Source organism: Canis lupus, chromosome 10 (assembly GCF_011100685.1).
Source record: "Canis lupus familiaris isolate Mischka breed German Shepherd chromosome 10, alternate assembly UU_Cfam_GSD_1.0, whole genome shotgun sequence".
Taxonomy (NCBI): domain Eukaryota; kingdom Metazoa; phylum Chordata; class Mammalia; order Carnivora; family Canidae; genus Canis; species Canis lupus.
In genome coordinates this window covers 63,040,912-63,059,681 of record NC_049231.1, presented here as the reverse complement: position 1 = coordinate 63,059,681, position 18,770 = coordinate 63,040,912, and the positions used below count along the sequence as shown (strand labels likewise).

The 18,770-nt window shown below is 41.2% G+C and overlaps 1 protein-coding gene across 4 annotated transcripts in view; it reads left to right on the top strand.

Annotated features, from left to right (window-relative positions):
* The first annotated feature begins 3,864 nt into the window (after positions 1-3,864).
* Positions 3,865-18,770, top strand: part of LOC102157173 (basic proline-rich protein-like) — a 52,620-nt gene continuing 37,714 nt past the window's right edge. For 2 of the 4 annotated variants that reach the window (XM_038551370.1, XM_038551369.1), the window contains exons 1-2: positions 3,865-4,126; positions 16,270-16,360. In XM_038551370.1, coding sequence (XP_038407298.1) covers positions 4,059-4,126; positions 16,270-16,360 — 159 coding nt within the window. In that variant the 5' untranslated portion in view covers positions 3,865-4,058. Of the gene's footprint in view, positions 4,127-4,489; positions 4,671-16,269; positions 16,361-18,770 lie in introns of all 4 variants that reach the window. The other 2 variants (XR_005366101.1, XR_005366102.1) reach the window with 2 other exon arrangements.

The window sequence follows — 18,770 nt, the reverse complement described above, 5'->3', positions numbered from 1 at the left end:
TGGTGCACAGTCTTTAGCCTCTGGGATCTGATGCTGTCTCCAGGTATGTAGTGTCAGAATTAAGTTAAATTTGTAGGACATCCAGTAGTGTCCACTGGAAATTGGAGAATTGACATGGAATAATCCCCCCACATCTGGTGTCAAAAGTATTGAGAGCGAGAAACAGAATTTTCCTTTATGGAGCCTCCCTGGAGTTCTGAATTATGAATTACTGTTCTTCTAATTGCCATTCCCCTTTGCATTCAGCTTTCTTAGTGCCCACAATTTATCCTTTTTCCTTCTTCCACTAAGAACTCTCCAATCTCTCTCTCTTTAATATTTTGATTTATTTTTAAAAATTTTATTTATTCATGAGAGACAGAGACAGAGTCAGAGAGAGAGAGAGGGGCAGAGACATAGGAGAGAGAGAATCAGACTCCATGCAGGGAGCCCGATGTGGGACTCAACCCTGGGACTCCAGGATCACACCCTGAGCTGAAGGCAGACACTTAACCACTGATCCAACCCGGGCATCCCTACTCTAATATCTCTCCCATTCTCTTTTGTCCCTTTCCTACTTTCTTAGTCCTTGTGCGTTTTTGTATTTTCTCCATTCAGTGGGGTTTCATAGGGAAATAAGACAAACACGTATTTGATCTCTCAAGTTAAAAGTCAGTTTGTAGAATGTTTTCAAAATTATGAATTTTTTTTTTAAGATTTTATTTATTCATGAAAGACACAGAGAGAGAGGCAGAGACACAGGCAGAGGGAGAAGCAGGCTCCATGCAGGGAGCCCGACACGGGACTCGATCCCGGGTCTCCAGGATCACACCCTGGGCTGATGGTGGCGCTAAACCGCTGAGCCACCCGGGGTGCCCTATGAATTCTTTTATTTTTTTTTTAATTTTTTTAAAATTTGTATTTATTTATGATAGTCACAGAGAGAGAGAGAGAGAGAGAGAGAGAGAGGCAGAGACATAGGCAGAGGGAGAAGCAGGCTCCATGCACCGAGAGCCCGACGTGGGATTCGATCCCGAGTCTAGAGGATCGCGCCCTGGGCCATAGGCAGGCGCCAAACCACTGCGCCACCCAGGGATCCCTATGAATTCTTTTAAAATTGGTTTTGTGTGGGCAGCCTGAGTGGCTCAGCAGTTTAGCACCGCCTTTGGCCCAGAGTGTGATCCTGGAGACCGAGGATCGAGTCCCGTGTCGGGCTCCCTGCACGGAGCCTGCTTCTCCCTCTGCCTGTGTCTCAACCTGTCATGAATAAATAAATAAAATCTTTAAGAAAAAATCTATTTTTTGGTTATAAAATACTTGAGTGATATCCTTTCTTTTCAATACAGTAGTCCTCCCTTAGCCACGGTTTCACTTTTTGAGATTTCAGTCACCAAGGCAGGTCAACCTCAGTCCTGAAGCAGGTGATCCTTCTTGTGATGTAGTCAATAGTCTAACGCCACAACACAATACGACCATCATTCACTTCACTTCATCACATAGGCATTTTACCAGCTCATATCCTCACAAAAGGGTGAGTACAGTATAAAATATTTTGAAAGAGACCAACATTCATATAACTTTTATTATAGTATATTCTTATAATTGTTTTTATTACTTATTAATCTCCTGCTGTGCCTAATTTATAAATTAAACTTTATCATAGCTATATAGGCATAGGAAAAAACATAGTATCTATGTGGCTTGGTACTATTACCAGTTCCAGGCATCTACTGGGGATCTTGAATGTATGCCCTGCAGATAATGGGGCGGGGGGGAGGGGATTGAATCTTTTTTTCTGACTAGAAATGTTTGCTCATTATAACAACCCCAATACAGAAATATCTAACAAAGGAAGGTCCTTCATAGTGATAAGCCTTAGATAAAGTCACAGGTTGGTCTCTACGTATATTACTGTTTCATGATTCTATATTTGTAAAATATATGATAGGAAAGAGCAACAGAAAGATAGCAAAATATAAACGGCAGTTACCTCTAGAGAGTGGTATTAACTTATGATTTATCTGTATTTTCTAATGTGCCTGTTTATATCTAATTATCTTTTGAACATTTTATATTTAAAAACCTTCAAATATTAAGATTTAAGTGTCTCTTCCTCAAATGTGTAATTATATTCAAACTTTTGCAGTTTTTGAAATAAAAATTTTCATTTAATATTCCAAGGATAAAAAAATAACAGGGATCCCTGGGTGGCGCAGCCGTTTGGCGCCTGCCTTTGGCCCAGGGCGCGATCCTGGAGACCCGGGATCGAGTCCCACATCGGGCTTCCGGTGCATGGGGCCTGCTTCTCCCTCTGCCTGTGTCTCTGCCTCTCTCTCTTTCTCTCTCTGTGACTATCATAAATAAATAAAAATTAAAAAAAAAATAACAGCATTGCAATAGCAAAAGGCTCTCTGCTATCCACAGATTTTTAAAAATTCTAATAGTCAATGTGTCGATACAATCTACCATACCGTTGCCATCACTTAATCATGTAATTTGTGGTTAAAACAGCTACTTAAGCCTTAAGAGCTTTGTAGATGAGCAAACTCTTAATTTTCCCTTTTAACGTCATTCACCAGATGGTCCAGAAATCTTTGATCTGCGAGCCTTGCCCGGTCCAGAAATCTTTGATCTGCGAGCCTCCCCGAGGTGTTTTATTTTCCCCAAACTTTATATGATTCTTGTCCACCTCTAGGACTGAATCATTCGACTTTTACTGTAAAGCTACTAATCAATCACCATAAAGTTAAGATAATCAGCTCAAGAGAACAGAATGAATGTTACAACACTATTTGTGGATTTGCGGATTGTTTTAAAAGTAGCAAATCAGGGACCGATTTTCTACAGGTCAATGCAGAGAGACTGCCTTAAAAGAGCTCCTGTCAACCTTTCTACCTAAATGCCCTGATACCTCAAACCCAAAGACCATTTATTTTCAATGATAACCATTCAAACAGCGGTTATGAGCGTCCACCGCAAACACCAGCTTCGTCAGGTCCGCCAGGCTCCCACGGAGTCCCGGGCCTCTCCACCTAAGGCCCTGCGGCCGTGCAAGCGAGGAGCTCGCAGGGCTGCTGGGTGCAGCTGGGTGCTGCTGGGTGCTGCTGGGTGCAGCGGGACCCCCGGCTACGCAGGTGGCGGCCGCACCACCCTCCTCCCCCGGAGTCCCGGCCTCGCGTGCTGGGGCGGGGAGGGGGGCAGACAGCGTCGCTGAACTCCTGCAACCCGCTCCCCGCGCAAGGCCGAGCACGACTCACACCCCCTCCGCCCAGGTCCCAGCCAGGCGCCCCCGCAAGGGCGGGAGGGAGGCAGAGCGGCGCGCGCGCGGGGACGCCTTTGCGCACGCGCGCGCGGGGCCTGAGGAGCCGGGCCAATCAGAGCGCGCCTCGCCTCTACGCCCCCAGCTCCGCGCGCGTCCGTCCCGCTCCAAGGGCGTCATTCGAATACAATAGCCCGCCCGCCCGCCCGCCGACGTTCCCTTCGCGGGACGCCGCTCGCTCGTCGCCCGTAGCAACGCTCTGCCCAGGGGCAGCCTCGGAGCCCCTCCCGAGGGAGGCGAAGCGGGTGTAAGCGCGCGTGTGGTGGGGGAAGCGCGGGAAGCGAGGAAGGCATCTTTTCACGTTCAAAAAAACCCTTTTCACCGTCCCGACGTCCCCGGGTTATCAACGTCCCGAGCTCACGTTCACAGCACATGTGGTGTTAAAGGAAAGCGGTATTAGTGTCTCCTCTCAAACGGCTAAGGACGCCTGCAGTAATGCGGCCTCGCTGCGTTACCCAGAATTCCCGCGGCCCCGCGTGACGTGTTTCCGGGCTGCGTGCTGCGGGGGAAGCCCCGCCCCCGGCCAGGGCCCCGCCCCTCCGCCCCGCTCCCCGCCCCTCCCCCCCTCCCGCAAAGTAATACTTTACCTGTAGTTTAACGATTGTGAGAAGAAAACTGCTTTCAAAAAGTGCCTGCTCCTTGCAGAACTGGTAGTAAGTACGGAAACGTTTATAAGAGAAAGTTGAACTCACCCACAGTCCCGGCTGCCAGAAAGAATTACTACGCTGCTGTGTAAACCTGGGAGACCTCACACACGCACATGGTTTTCTGGGGTTTTGTTTTGTTTTGTTTTTTGTTTTTAAAGACCAGTGTCTCCTGTCTTTCCAGGTAAATAGGATCATTTTAAATGGCTGTATGGATAGGGTTTGTTCAAGCAGTCCCTTCCTTGACTGTCTTCGAGGGTATTTACAGTTTCTCACGTGTACAAACAATTCTAGGTGTCCCGAAAAAGAGTGGAATCTTGCCATTTGCAATGATGCGGGGGGGGGGGGGTGCTGGAGGGTAGTATGCTAGGTGAAATACGTCAGAGGTAGACCAAAGGTCATAGGAGATTACTCACACGTGGAATTTAGTTAAGAAAGCATAAAGATAGGAGAGGGTGGGAGGGAAAGGGGAAGGAGCTGGGGGATGGGCATTGAGGCGAGCACTTGGGATGAGCCCTGTGTGTTAACCATATATATTTATTTTTAGAGAGCAGCAGGCGGGGTGAGAGGAGGAGAGGGAGAGAGAAAATACCAAGCAGGCTCCGCGCCCAGCACCAAGTCCCATGTGGGGCTTGATCCCACTACCCTGAGATTATGACCTGAGTGGAAGTCAAGAACTGCCACCCAACTGATGGAGCTACCCATTGCCCCTGTGCCGGGTGTTATATGTAAGTGATGAGTCATTAAATTCTGCTCCTGAAACCGGTATTACCCTGTATGTTAACTAATTAGAACTTCAATAAAAAACTTTTAAAAAGGGTCACATGGGTGGCTCAGTGGTTGAGCATCTGCCTTTGGCCCAGGGCCTGATCCCTGCATGGAGCCTGCTTCTCCCTCTGCCTGTGTCTCTGCCTCTCTCTCTGTGTCTCTCATGAATAAAGAAAGAAAGAAAGAAAACCTTAAAAAAAAAACTAAAAAAAAAATCATACTCATTAAAAAAAAACACTACTAGATGATTATTCTCCTACATAAATCTGTACATATTCCTGATTATTTCCATACAATAAGTTCATGGAGATATAATTACTAGATCAAAGGGAATGCACACTTTTAAAAGATTATAGATGATGTTACCAGACTCCACCCTTGAAATGTATTTATTACTTTTCCACCTGCTAATCTTCAACATTGTCAGGCTTGAGGATCTTTATCACCTTTTGAACATTATTATCATCTTCGTCATCTTGTTTTAATTTGCGTTTTGTTGGGGTGGGGAGATGGGGTACCTGGGTGATGGACATTAGGAGGGCACTTGATGTAAATGAGCACTGGGTGTTATGAGACTGGTGAGTCACTGACCTCTACTTCTAAAACTAGTAATACATTATATGTTAATTCATTCAATTCAAAAATTAAAAATTATAATTGTTGTGCCCAAGATTGCGAATCCGAGAAACCATCAAGGAGCTGACACTGATGCAAGCGCATGAGGGTTTATTAGCAAGCTCGAGCTTGGGTCCAAGTATACCCGACACAGCGGAGCAGGGACTTGGACCCCGAAGTGGGTTACAGCTGGGTTATTTATAGGCTGGTCTAGGGGATTTTCAGAAGGGGTGGAGGAATTTCTCAAGTTCTGTTTACATTCTGATATGGGGCTTTAAGGGCATTGAGCTCTGTTCTCATTTTAATATGGGACTTCCTACCTCGGGTGTGGGCTCTGTTGTCTTTCTGATATGGGATTCTCTGCCTAGGGAAATTCTGAGCTCTGTTGTCTTTCTGATATGGGCTTCATTCTGCAGTTTTTTCTATAAAGTTCAGCTCTTATTCACAGGGGCCTAAGATGGCTGTACTTGTGCTAATGCTAAACTTGAGGTGGAATGGCCTTGATTTTTCTCGGCCTCCACATAATTTGCATTTTGTTGACTAAGTATAAAACTGAACATTATTCATATATTTATTAGCTCTATTTTTGTGCATTGCCAGTAAATTACTTGTTTATTTTAAATTTGGGATGTTTATGTTTTAAAAATTACAAGTGTTCTGGGAATCCCTGGGTGGCTCAGCAGTTTGGTGCCTGCCTTTGGCCCAGGGTGTGATCCTGGAGTCCTGGGATCAAGTCCCACGTCGGGCTCCCTGCATGGAGCCTGCTTCTCTCTCTGCCTGTGTCTCTGCCTCTCTGTGTGTCTCTCATGAAGAAATAAATAAAATCTTTAAAAAAAATTACAAGTGTTTTGATACTAATTTGGTGTGAAATATAATTACAAATATTATTACCATTTTTAATTCATGTTTTAATATGGCCTGTGCTGTTAATTTGCTGAAGGAAAAAAAGAAAACTCTCACAGAAAGAAAGAACATGTGATGCCAGATGACTAACATAGCAAAGAATACAATTCATCTCTAAGTTGTTTGTTAAAAGTTTGCTTATTTATTTATTTATTTATTTAAAATATTTTATTTATTTATTCATGAGAGACAGAGGGAGAGAGAGACAGAGGCAGAGGGAGAAGCAGACCCCATGCAGGGAGCCTGATGCAGGACTCCAGAATCATGCCCTGAGCAGAAAGCAGATGCTCGACCACTGAGCCACCCAGGTGCCTCAACTGTAAACTTATTTTGTCAAATTAAAACAGTTGTAATTTTAATTGGAATTGCATTAATTTTATAGATGAACTTAGGGAAGATGGGCATATTTATAAAAATAATCTGTATTTTTTACTTTGTGCTACTTGTGTTATTTAATCTACACGACTCTATTATCATCATCCTCATTGTACAGATGAAGAAACTCATGCGTAAAAGAGATTAAAGAACTTGTTGAAGGTCAGGAAACAGGTCCTATGCTCTGTACATCTGTCATATTGCCTCTTCACAATATGGATCTGCTGATCTATAATGACATGCCATTCAGCTTGTCTGCATTACTCCCCCACGTCCCAATCTGCATCTTTATCTTCTGTCAATGAGTAGATACCTACTTAATCCTCCCTTCCTCTGCCATAGCTGATCAGACCAGGGAGTAGGTAGAAAAGCTGGTCCAATCAGATGGTTTCTCCCAGAAATTTGCAATTAGTCTTACCTGGTCTCTTGACCTAGAAAGTGGTAACGCAAGAGTAAAGCAGAGAGAGAGGTTTGACCCACACAGAGGTAGCGCAGAGAAAGCAGGCCTGTAGAGAGGCAGTCAGGCCCTAAGAATCCCATAAGAGAGTGGCAGGGTAGCTGCATGGGATTCTGGGGCTTTCCATGGCCTGTTTTGCCCCTACTAAGACCCTATTGCCCTTTCTGCTCTTGGGGATCTACATAAGGTACCTCTCTTCCCTCAAATAAACTACTTTTTCTTTAAGCTCACCTGAATGACTTCTCTTCCTTTTGAAACCAATTATTCATCTAAAAAAGTGGCCCCGGGCAACCCTGGTGGCTCAGCAGTTTAGCGCTGCCTTTGGCCCAGGGCCTGATCCTGGAGACTGGGAATCGAATCCCACTTCGGGCTCCCTGTGTGGAGCCTGCTTCTCCCTCTGCCTGTGTCTCTGCCTCTTTCTCTGTGTCTCTCTCTGTCTCTGTCTCTGTCTCTCTCTCTCTCTCTTTCTCGTCCCTCATAAATAAATAATAAAAAATCTTTTAAAAAATAATAAAAAGGTGGCCCTTTGATTTACACCCCCCCCCCTTTTTTTTTTTTTTTTGGTTTCCTAATAGATTTTCTGTTTTTTTTTTTTTTTTTTTAAAGATTTATTTATTTATTTATGAAAGACACAGAGAGAAACAGAGAGGCAGAGACACAGGCAGAAGGAAAAGCAGGCTCCACACAGGGAGCCCGACGTGGGACTCGATCCCGGGTCTCCAGGATCATGCCCTGGGCTGAAGGCAGACTCTAAACCGCTGAGCCACCCAGGGATCCCCCTAGCATTTTCTTTACATATATCCTGCACATCTCTTGTTCAATTCATTTCTAAATGTATTTTAATTCTTTTTTTGCTCTTTATAATGGTGATATGTTTATTGGTTTTCCCTTTACATCTTAATCTATAAACATTCTACTTTCATCAATTCAGACTGCTGAATGTCAGTGGTTTGTAAATGTGAATTAGTCTTTCAAATGCATTTTGAAATAGTTTCCTACTAGATATATTTTTCAGTTCTATACTTTCAATTGTTCTGCCGATGATTCATGTGAAGATGATGGTGATTCATCTGATGGAAATGAGCCACAAGGATCCCAAGAAGTATAGAATTTCCTGTAACCTGACTTAAAAAAGAAAGTCTCATATGAATAGAAACTTAGTTTTCAACAACATTTAGCTGATATTAAAACAGATAAAATGAGGAAAGCTATTTTCAATAAGGCCAGTTTTTCAGATACAAAATAATAAAACAATAGAAGGCATTATTTGGGTAAATATTTTGAATACAATAGACCAAAAAAAGATTAATAAGAGAAGTTGATATCTCAGACTTAATATAGGCACATTCTCTTTTATCTAAAACCTTTGGGCCAGATGTGTTTCAGAACTCAGAATTGTTGAGATTTTTAGACAGGAATATAATGCATATACCATATTTTTTGTAATATCTCTGGAGTGTAGAGCAGCATTTTATGATCAAACATGTTGTTGTTCATGCCAACAAGAATGCATTAGTATTAACTCAAAATAGGATAAAATAAAGGCTATATAACCTATATTATATCCGTATATATGTTCAGGTCAGATTTGCTGCCAAATGAGTTTGCCTTAACCATATGAGTAACTTTGGGTTTCTAAAGCTTTTCTGGGGGTACCTGGGTGGCTCAGTTGATTAAGCATCTGCCTTCATTTCAAGTCATGATACCAGGATCCTGGGATCAAGTTCTGCATTGGGCTCCCTGCTCAGTGGAGAGCTGCTTCTCCCTCCTCATTCTCTCTCTCTCTCTCAAATAAATAAATAAAATCTTTTTAAAAAATAAAGCTTTCCTGGATTTTGGAATTTAGGTAATGGTTTATAGACATATGCAAGCAAATACATTCAGAATTAAACATCTGGCCAGCTCTAGGGGTCAGTGAACGAGTTCTTTGAAGTCCTGGCTGTGTTAGATAGTCCTGTGGTTTGGGATGTTTAGTTTGAAGGCAGAGGAGTACACTTTTAGAAAAACAAAGTACAGACTTTGAAATAATTATTGAAAAAGGAATGGGTAAAGTATCTTAACTTGCATTCTTTTTTTTTTTTTTAAGATTTTGCTTTTTTAAGAGAGAAAGGGAGAGCAGGGAAGGGGGCAGAGGGAAAGAGAGAGAATCTCAAGCAGACTGTGTTGAGTGCAGAGCTTGGAACTGTAGCGGAACTCAATCCCATAACCCTGAGATCATATCCTAAGCTGAAACCAAGAGTCAGACTCAACCAACTGAGCCACCCAGGCACACCATTAACTCGCATTCTTGAGTTTTGTCATCAGTCATTATTTCAGTATGTGGTGTTTTAGTTGAAAAGATTTGCAATAAGCGATAACAGTTCCTTAAAATCTTACCTTAAAAAGTTGCTGTATTTTTCCTTCAACCTATCAATGAAGGTATCCTTGAGGTTTTTATTTCTAGTACATAGACTCCCTTCCTTCCAAATATCCTCTGACTGTGAAGATCTTATTTCAGTTGTCTTTTAAAGTACCCAAATTAAGGAACCAAATCAGTTACTGTATATGTTGAGTGTCTACTCTGTGTTGAACCATGCTAGGTGCTGAGGACACAGTCTGGTGGTAGAGAAGCACACATAAATAGGATATTACAATATCATGAGACAAGTGTTGTGATAAGAGAAAGTACAGTGTGCCACGAAACACCATGTTCTGGGGTGAGGGAAGGAAGGACTGAGGTAAGAAATTAGGCAGGTGAATTGGAGAGGGAAATAAATGTTCTACCAGTGATTTTTTTTTTTAAGATTTTGTTTCTTTATTCATGAGAGACACAGAAAGAGAAAGGCAGAGACACAGGCAGAGGGAGAAGTAGGCTCCATGCAGGGAGCCCGATATGGGACTCAATCCCCAATCCGGGGACTCCAGGACCACGCCCTGGGCCAAAGGCAGGCGCTAAACCACTGAGCTACCCAGGGGTCCCTTAACAGTGATTTTCAAGGTATGGTTGGTTCATGGACCAGTAACAACATCATCTGGGACCTTTCAGAAATGCAGATTCACAGACCATATCACAGATCCACTGAATCAAAAATTCTGAATCAAAACATCTGTGTTTTAATAAGGTTGACCATCCAGAGCGCCTGAGCGGCTCCGTCAGTTAAGTCTCTGACTCTTGGTTTCAGCCCAGGTCATGATCTCAGGGTCCTGAGATCAAGCCCCACATTGGGCTCAAGTCTGCTTGAGATTGTGTCCCTCCCCCTGCTCACATACATACTTTCTCTCAAATAAATAGGCAAAATCTTAAAAAAAAAAAAAAAAAGCCTGACCATTCAAATGATTCTCATGCACCCTAAAGTTTGAAAACCACTGTTCAAAACAGCAAATGTGATAAAACCAGAGTATGCAGGCAAACTTACCATAAATGGGATCTGTATGGGATTGGGGTAGCAGAGAGTAGGGGGGGTCATGGAAATGCCAGATGAGGTTGGAAAGGTAAGCATGCTTTATTTGGGGTCTTATAGGCCATGTTAAAGACTTTGAACTTTATTTATTCAACAAATATTTATTGTATGTCTACATTATGAGTATGATGTACAAAATGGATTCCCTGCTCTCAAGGAACTTAGCCAGATAAGCAAATAAATGTATATGTCAGGTGGTAAAAAAAAATGCTATGACACAACAACTTGGATGAATCTCCAGGGACTTATGCTGACTAGAAAAAGGCAATCCCAAAAGGTTAATACTGTATAATTCCATTTATATAACATTCTTGAAATAACAAAACTATAGAAATGGAGAAGAGATTAGTGGTTGCCAGGGGTGACAGAGGGGGTGGAGGTTGGAGGGAAGTGGGTGTGTCTATAAAAGAGCAACACGAAGCCCTGTGGTGATGGAACTCTGGAAATGTTCTGGATCTTAACTGTATCAATGTCAGTATCCTAGTTGTGATATTGTACTATAGTTTTATAAAATGTGACCATTAGAGGAAACTGAGTAAAGGGCACACAGAATCTATCTATATTATTTCTTACAACTGCATATGAATCTGGGGATCCCTGGGTGGCTCAGCGGTTTAGCGCCTGCCTTTGGCCCAGGGTGCGGTCCTGGGGTCCCAGAATCCCAGGATCGAGTCTCGGAGCCTGCTTCTCCCTCCTCCTGTGTCTCTGCCTCTCTCTCTCTTTCTCTGTGTGTCTAACATAAATAAATAAATAAATCTTAAGAAAAAAAAACTGCATATGAATCTACAATTGTTTCAAAATAAAGTGTTTTTTTTTATACTATAAATATAAATCAGGATAGGAGATTGAAAGAGATGAGAGGATTTATTTTATTTGGGATAGTTGGGAAAGGCCTAGGTGATAAAAGAAGTTAGAGAATTATATATGAATATCTGGAAAATATTAGAAGTATAACGGCCCTGAAAGTATGCTTGGTATGGATAAGGAATAGCAAGGACACTATTATGGATAGAGTGGGCTGAGCAAGAAGGAGAAATGAAGTCAAAGAGTTGATACAGATGGTGGTTGTAGAGACAGATCATATAGGGGCTTATAGGTCACAATTAAAGACTTTTCATTCTGAGTAAAATGGGAAGTTATTTTTTTTTTTTTTAAAGATTTATTTACTTATTTATTCAGAGAGAGAGGGGCAGAGACCTAGGCAGAGGGAGAAGCAGGCTCCACGCAGGGAGCCTGACTCGATCCCGATCCCGGGTCTCCAGGACCACACCCCAGGCTGCAGGCGGCACTAAACCACTGCGCCACCAGGGCTGCCCTAGAATGGGAAGTTATAAAAGAGTTTTAAGCAGAAAAGTAATAATTGAATTTACATTTTAAAAGTATCACTTCACTGGGTAAAAATTTGAGTGAGGGAACCACATAAGTGAGATTATGGAGGTTTGGACTAAGGTGGCAGAGGAGGAGGTAATGAGAAATAGTGTGATTATGATTAAATTTTGTGAGTACAGCTAATTGGACGTTCTGATGGATTGGGTTGGGATGTGAGAGGAGAGGAGTAAAAAATGATTCCAAGGTTTGGGCCTGAGCAAGTGGAAGAATGGTGTTATTACTTTTATGAAACGGAGAAGATGAAAGAGGAGCAATATATGGCAGAAGGTTTAGTTTTGGGCTTGTTGGTTTAGTTTTGGGCTTGTTGAAATGCCTGCAGACATCCCAGTGGAGATATTATATGGCCTGTTGGACATGTAAACACGTCTGGAGTTTGGTTAGAAGTTGGGCTAGATGAAGGGATCCCTGGGTGGCGCAGCAGTTTGGCGCCTGCCTTCGGCCCAGGGCGCGATCCTGGAGACCCGGGATCGAATCCCATGTCGGGTTCCCGGTGCATGGAGCCTGCTTCTCTCTCTGCCTGTGTCTCTGCCTCTCTCTCTCTCTCTATGTCTCTCATGAATAAATAAATAAAATCTTTAAAAAAAAAAAAAAGAAGAAGTTGGGCTAGATGTATGAATTTGGGAGGCAATAGCATATAGATTTTTAAAGTCATGATCTGGATGAGAACTCCAATGATGAGTGTGTATAGATTGGAAGACAGATCTATGGAATGAGACCTGACACTCTGATTTTTAGAGGCTGGGAAGATAAAGGAGAACTCAACAAAGAATACAGAGAAGAAAAGGCCATTGAGATAGGAGAGGAACCAAGGGAGGAGAATATCTGGGAGACCAGGGGAAGATAGTGTTTCAGGAAGAAAAGAACAACCAAATAAGTCAATTGCTACCTATAGGTAGAATGAAGTAAGAACTGAGATTTGTCCTTTAGATTTGATTGCATGGAGGTCATTAGTAATTTTGATAAGTGCAGTTTTGATGACAGTGCGAGGAAGACCGGACTGGAGTGGGCTCAAGGGAGAAAGGAGAGTCACTAGAAATTAAGCATAGACAATTCTTTGGAAGAACTTTGATCATGAGAAAGGAGGTGCAAAGAGAGGAGACAGTAGCTTTATCCTAAGAACAATGGGGGAGTCAATGAAGAACTCTTGGTGTTCATCCTTTCAATGACAGTTTAAAATACTTGATAAGAATGGGCACCTGGGGATCCCTGGGTGGCGCAGCGGTTTGGCGCCTGCCTTTGGCCCAGGGCGCAATCCTGGAGACCCGGGATCGAATCCCACATCGGGCTCCTGGTGCTTGGAGCCTGCTTCTCCCTCTGCCTGTGTCTCTGCCTCTCTCTCTCTCTCCGTGTGACTATCATAAATAAATAAATTAAAAAAAAAAAAAAAAAAAAGAATGGGCACCTGGCTGGCTCAATAGGAAGAGCATGTGCTGCTTGGTCTTGGAGATCATGAGTTTGAGCCCCATCTTGGGTGTAGAGATTACTAAAAAAACTAAATAAATTTTAAAAATAATATGTAAATTAGACAAATAAAATACTTGATACGACTGCTTTGTTTATGTGAATTTATTAGCTCTTATATATCAGGAGAGATGACACTAGCTAATATTTTAACTTTATGTACAATGAAACAATGTCATCAAAAGTGAATAACTCACTATTTTAAAAATATTGGATATCAGATTTTGAATGTCTGCTTTAAGTAATAAAATTTGTTCTATACCTGTGTGTGTTCATATACATACACACTTATCCATATATATATATATATGTACTATATATGTATATATGTGTGTGTGTATATATATACACACACACATATACATATACTTGTCAAAAATATTTTAAAACCTTTATGTAGATTAATCTTAAAATATTCCTTGTTTCCAGAGAGAAATAGAGAAGTTGAACTAATTTTAGTAATTTTTTTTCCTTAGCGGGAGAGAGAAGTGGTGGGGGAAGAGAGGCAGAGGAGGGGAAGGAGAGAGACTCTTAAGCAGGCTCCGTGCCTGACTCAGGACTTGATCTCATAACCCTGAGATAATGACCAGAGCCAAAATCAAGAGTTGGATACAACCAACTGAGCCACCTAGGTGCCACAGTAATTGTTTTCTAATTTAGATCATTATATTATTGGTTAGATTTCTGCTTTTAATGGACTAGTCTCTTAAAAGGGACAGATATAAAAATGAGAGGTGGGAGGAAGGGGGGATCCTGTGAAGCAGGAGTTTTGGACATTTCTGCCATGTGGGCTGAATAGTATATAAGCCAGTTTCTCAGAGAAAATAGTTCATGTAACATTTACCAAAAATGTACTGTTAAACTACAAGGCTCTGTGCAGACAGATAACCTACCCAAAGCCCTACAGCTTCTAAGTAGTAGAATTAGGATTTGAACCCAGGCGGTCTGGATTGGGAATCTAGGAGTTTCACCACCACTCTTAGCAGATAAACAGAAATTGAGACAGCAAATGGCAAGAGTACCGCTAAAAATTGCCATTGAGAAAGCAAAAAGAGAAGTGATTATAAAGACAACAAACCTGGGTGCATCCCGGGATCCAGAGTAGGACCAAGGCAAAGTCTCTGGAAGGACTGTGAGTTGGTGATTCATCAGGAAGCAGGCAGGGTGTTGGAATTCTCAAATGGCCGACTCCATATGTGCTTCAGGCAATATATGTTTCTGGCTTCTACAAATAAAATGTTTTATCTTCAATTATGTTCTTTTCCATAAATATACAACAGCAGACAACAGACACAAATAACTTACAAAAGCATAGACTTTCATCAAGTATAAGAGTAGCAGCACCATCCTAGGAGTCTAAAGATTTGAGCTTTGTTCATTCATAAATGCTCATGGAAACTTTTGGGAGTGATGGATATGTTCGATATATTTAATACCTTGATTGTCATGTTAGTTTCACAGATGTGTACATATGTCAGAACTTAACACCTTATGTGCAGTTTACAATAAGTCAATTATACCTCAGTAAAGCTGATGAAAATATTGATGGAGTGCCCATGGGGTTGCTGGCACTGGCCCGTAAAGAGAATATAGGCAGAACGTTATCCCTCAAAGGGCTTTTATTCAAGTGTACAGCCCAGACATGCAAGCACACAACTCAGAGCAATGGAGAGGGGCTGTAACATAGAGACCATGTGCTGTGCCTCCGTTTCCTTTTCTAGAATATCTGTGCCCCTACTTCAAAGAATGTGGTAAAAATGTAATGAAAACACTTTGTGACAAATCCTATCAAAACATAAGGGGTTTGTTTTCAAACTAAGATAATTCTTGTTAACTTATTTAGAATCCTTGCTAAGCTGACCATTTTCAAATAATGCCGGCATAAAGTAATTACTGAAGGTATTGCATCTATACACAAAATAATAAGAAATTGTTAGACTTGACTTTGCCATTATTATCATGGTAATGTCATTTGTGTGACTTTGGGTAAGTGACTTAACTTCTCTAAGCCTTCTCTATAAAGTGGAGATACTAAAATTGACCTCCAGGATAGCTGTAAAAATTAAATGAAATAATGTACGTTACCTGTTTAATACAGAGCAAATAATGAAAGGTACACCTGATTTGAATTTTTTTTACATTTTATTTTATTTTATTTATTTATGAGAGGCACACAGAGAGGCAGAGACATAGGCAGAGGGAGAAGCAGGCTCCCCACAAGGAGCCTGATGTGGGACTTGATCCCGGATCCCCGTATCACGCCCTAAGCGGAAGGCAGATGCTCAACCACTGAGCCACCCAGGCGTCCCCATTTCTTTTTATTTAAGTTCGATTTGCCAACATATAGTATAACACCCAGTGGTCTGAAATTTTTTAGAGCAAAAACTATTCATTCTTTTTTTTTTTTTAATTTTTATTTATTTATGATAGTCACAGATTGAGAGAGAGAGAGAGGCAGAGACACAGGCAGAGGGAGAAGCAGGCTCCATGCACTGGGAGCCCGATGTGGGATTCGATCCCGGGTCTCCAGGATTGCGCCCTAGGCCGAAGGCAGGCGCCAAACCGCTGCGCCACCTAGGGATCCCCTATTCATTCTTTTTGAACTAACAGTTTTCACATCTAGTGTTTTCCATTACATTATTTGAACACATAGGAAATTTTTCATAATAAGGTTAATCCCTATAACAATTATCACAATAATTCCAAATTGTGTTCCTGTCTTTTTGTAGTTACAATTTTACGTTGTGGGTCGGAGGATAGAAAAAGATGAAGAGTGGATGGGGTTGGTTGTTACCCTGCAGTCTTTGAGTAATTCAATCTATTTTTATCCCACTTTGATGGCTCCAGATCATTGCAGATAATAGTTTTATCTGTCCTATGAGAGGTTTATTTGGTCCTTTTGTTTTTTGCTTTTGATAGTGGAAGAAATACCGATAAGGTCATTTGGGGTGAAGAAAATATACTTGGGTCATTAGTTCTCCTACTTCAGTGGCTAATCCATAAACCTGAGGTAAGGAATGCAATTTTATTTTTAAACTTTTTTTCTATGAACTTTCTTTTTTTAAATTGAAGCATAGTTGACATACAGCATTTTATTAGTTTCAAGCATACAACATAGTGATTTGACAATTTTATATGCATTAAGTTATACTCACTAAGGTAAGTGTAGTTACAATACAACCTTATTACAGTATTATTGGTAGTATTCACCAGGCTGTACTTTTCATCCCCATAACTTATTTATTTTATAACTGGAAGTTTATGCCTCTTAATCCCCTTTACCTGTTTTGCCCATCCCCCAACCTCTCCCCTCTGGCAGCCACCAGTTTATTCTCTGTATTTATGATTCTGTTTCTGTTTGTTTGTTTTGTTTTTTTTAAGATTCCACATATAAGTGAAATCATGTGGTATTTGTCCTTCTCTGTCTGACTTCTCTCACTTAGCATAATACCCTTTAGGTCATGTTGTGGCAAATGGCAAGATCTTATTCTTTTTTATAGCTGAGCAATATTCCATTTTATATATATACCACATCTTCTTTATTCATCTGTGGGTGGACACTTGGATTCCTTCCATATCATGGCTATTCTAAATCATGGTACAAAAACATAGGATTGCATATATCTTTTTGAACTGGTGTTTTAATTTTCCTTGGGTAAATACCCAGTAGTGGAATTACTAGATCATATGATACTTCTATTTTTAATTTTTTGAGGAAACTCCATGCAGTTTTCCACAATGTCTGCACCAGTTTGCTTTCCCACCAACAGTGCACAAGGGTTCCTTTTTCTCTACATTCTCATCAACACTTGTTATTTCTTGTCTTTTTGATTTTAGCTATTCTGACAGATGTGAGGTGTTACCTCATTGTGGTTTTGATTTGCATTTCCTTGATGATTAGTGATATTGAACATCTTTTCATGTGTCTATCAACCGTCTGTATGTATTTAGAAAAATGTTTATTGAGGTTTTCTGCCCATTTGATTAATTGAATTTTTTTGGTGTTGAGTTGTATAAGTTCTTTTTATAGTTTGGATATTAACCCCTTACAGATAGATCATTTGCAAATATCTTCTCCCATTCAGTAGGCTGCCTTGCTGTTTTGTTGAAGGTTTCCTTTGCTGTGAGGAAACTTCGTATTTTGATGTAGTCCCAATAATTTAATTTTACTTTTGTTTCTCTTGTCTATGGAGACATATCCATAAATATGTTGCTAAGGCCTATGTCCAGGAGACTACTGTCTATGTTTTCTTTGAGGAGTTCCTCATATTTAGGTTTTTAATCCATTTTGAGTTTACTTTTTGTTTGCTATATTTTAAAAACTTAAGTGATTCTAATGTATTGACAAGGCTGAGAACAATTAACAAGTATGTATATGGCTGGCAGAAATTAAGCACCCAATAAATAGTAACTTAAAAAAATTGGGGGAAAATGTAATAGAAAGCTTATGGACAGAGGTAGATTTAATTTGAAGCAAATGAGGCTTATGTTTCAGAACCCTTGACCAGCACAGGCTCCTTCTAAGGCCCAGTAATGAGGAGAGTAGTCAGCAACCCCAGCCCTGTGGAGAGCTGCCCTACCCAGGGCCACCTGCCTATGCTAATTCTCTTACACTTCCCTGTTTCTGTTTCTTCCAATTGCAAAAGGATATTCAGGTAATAGAAGGGATCAGCAAGATTTCAAAACAGAATAAAAATTATTTCTGTGGGAAGACCTCAGTATACCCTACAAATAGGTAATTCTTGTTACTAGTGTTGAAAGTAACACCCAGAGAGGTTAGGATCTGCCTCAAGCCACAAATCAGCAAATAGTAGCAGCAGCAGCCACACAGTAATAGAATCTGTGAGTCTTGTCTTACAGCCCTGTGCCTAAGCACACAAATATATCTCTGGAGCAACCATGCAGATCTGTGCTGGCTGATTGTGCATAAACTCTAGAGGATGGTTCCACTCACCTTTCAAAACTTGCCCCATTCCTTGAATAATTGATATGTCTTCAGGCCTTACTAGCTTGTGACCTCGAAACAAGGCCGTGTGTGTGCCTTAATATCCAAACCACAGCTCTGAGCCCATGAAGCTGGGGGGTCTGTTCCTTTGCTGAATTCACATGCTCCTCCACACCTCCCCCAAATCTAAGGAGTGCTTAGGAGTGCTTGTCATCCCCATCAGTCCCTCCCTTCCAAAATGGCCTCTTCTAAGACCCTGGGGAACCCCTTGCAGTACATTCAAATGGGTGTATGTCTTCATAAAAGTTGTAAGTATTTTAATTGTAATCATTTCAGACTTCTGCTACTACTACTACTTTTGCTCCTTCATACTCTCCCTCTCTAGGGTGGTATTGGAGCGGCTGTGGGCCTCTTTTGTAGGAGCTGGCTAAGAGAAACGTGAATACTATATATGTTGTGCCTCAAATTTTTTTTT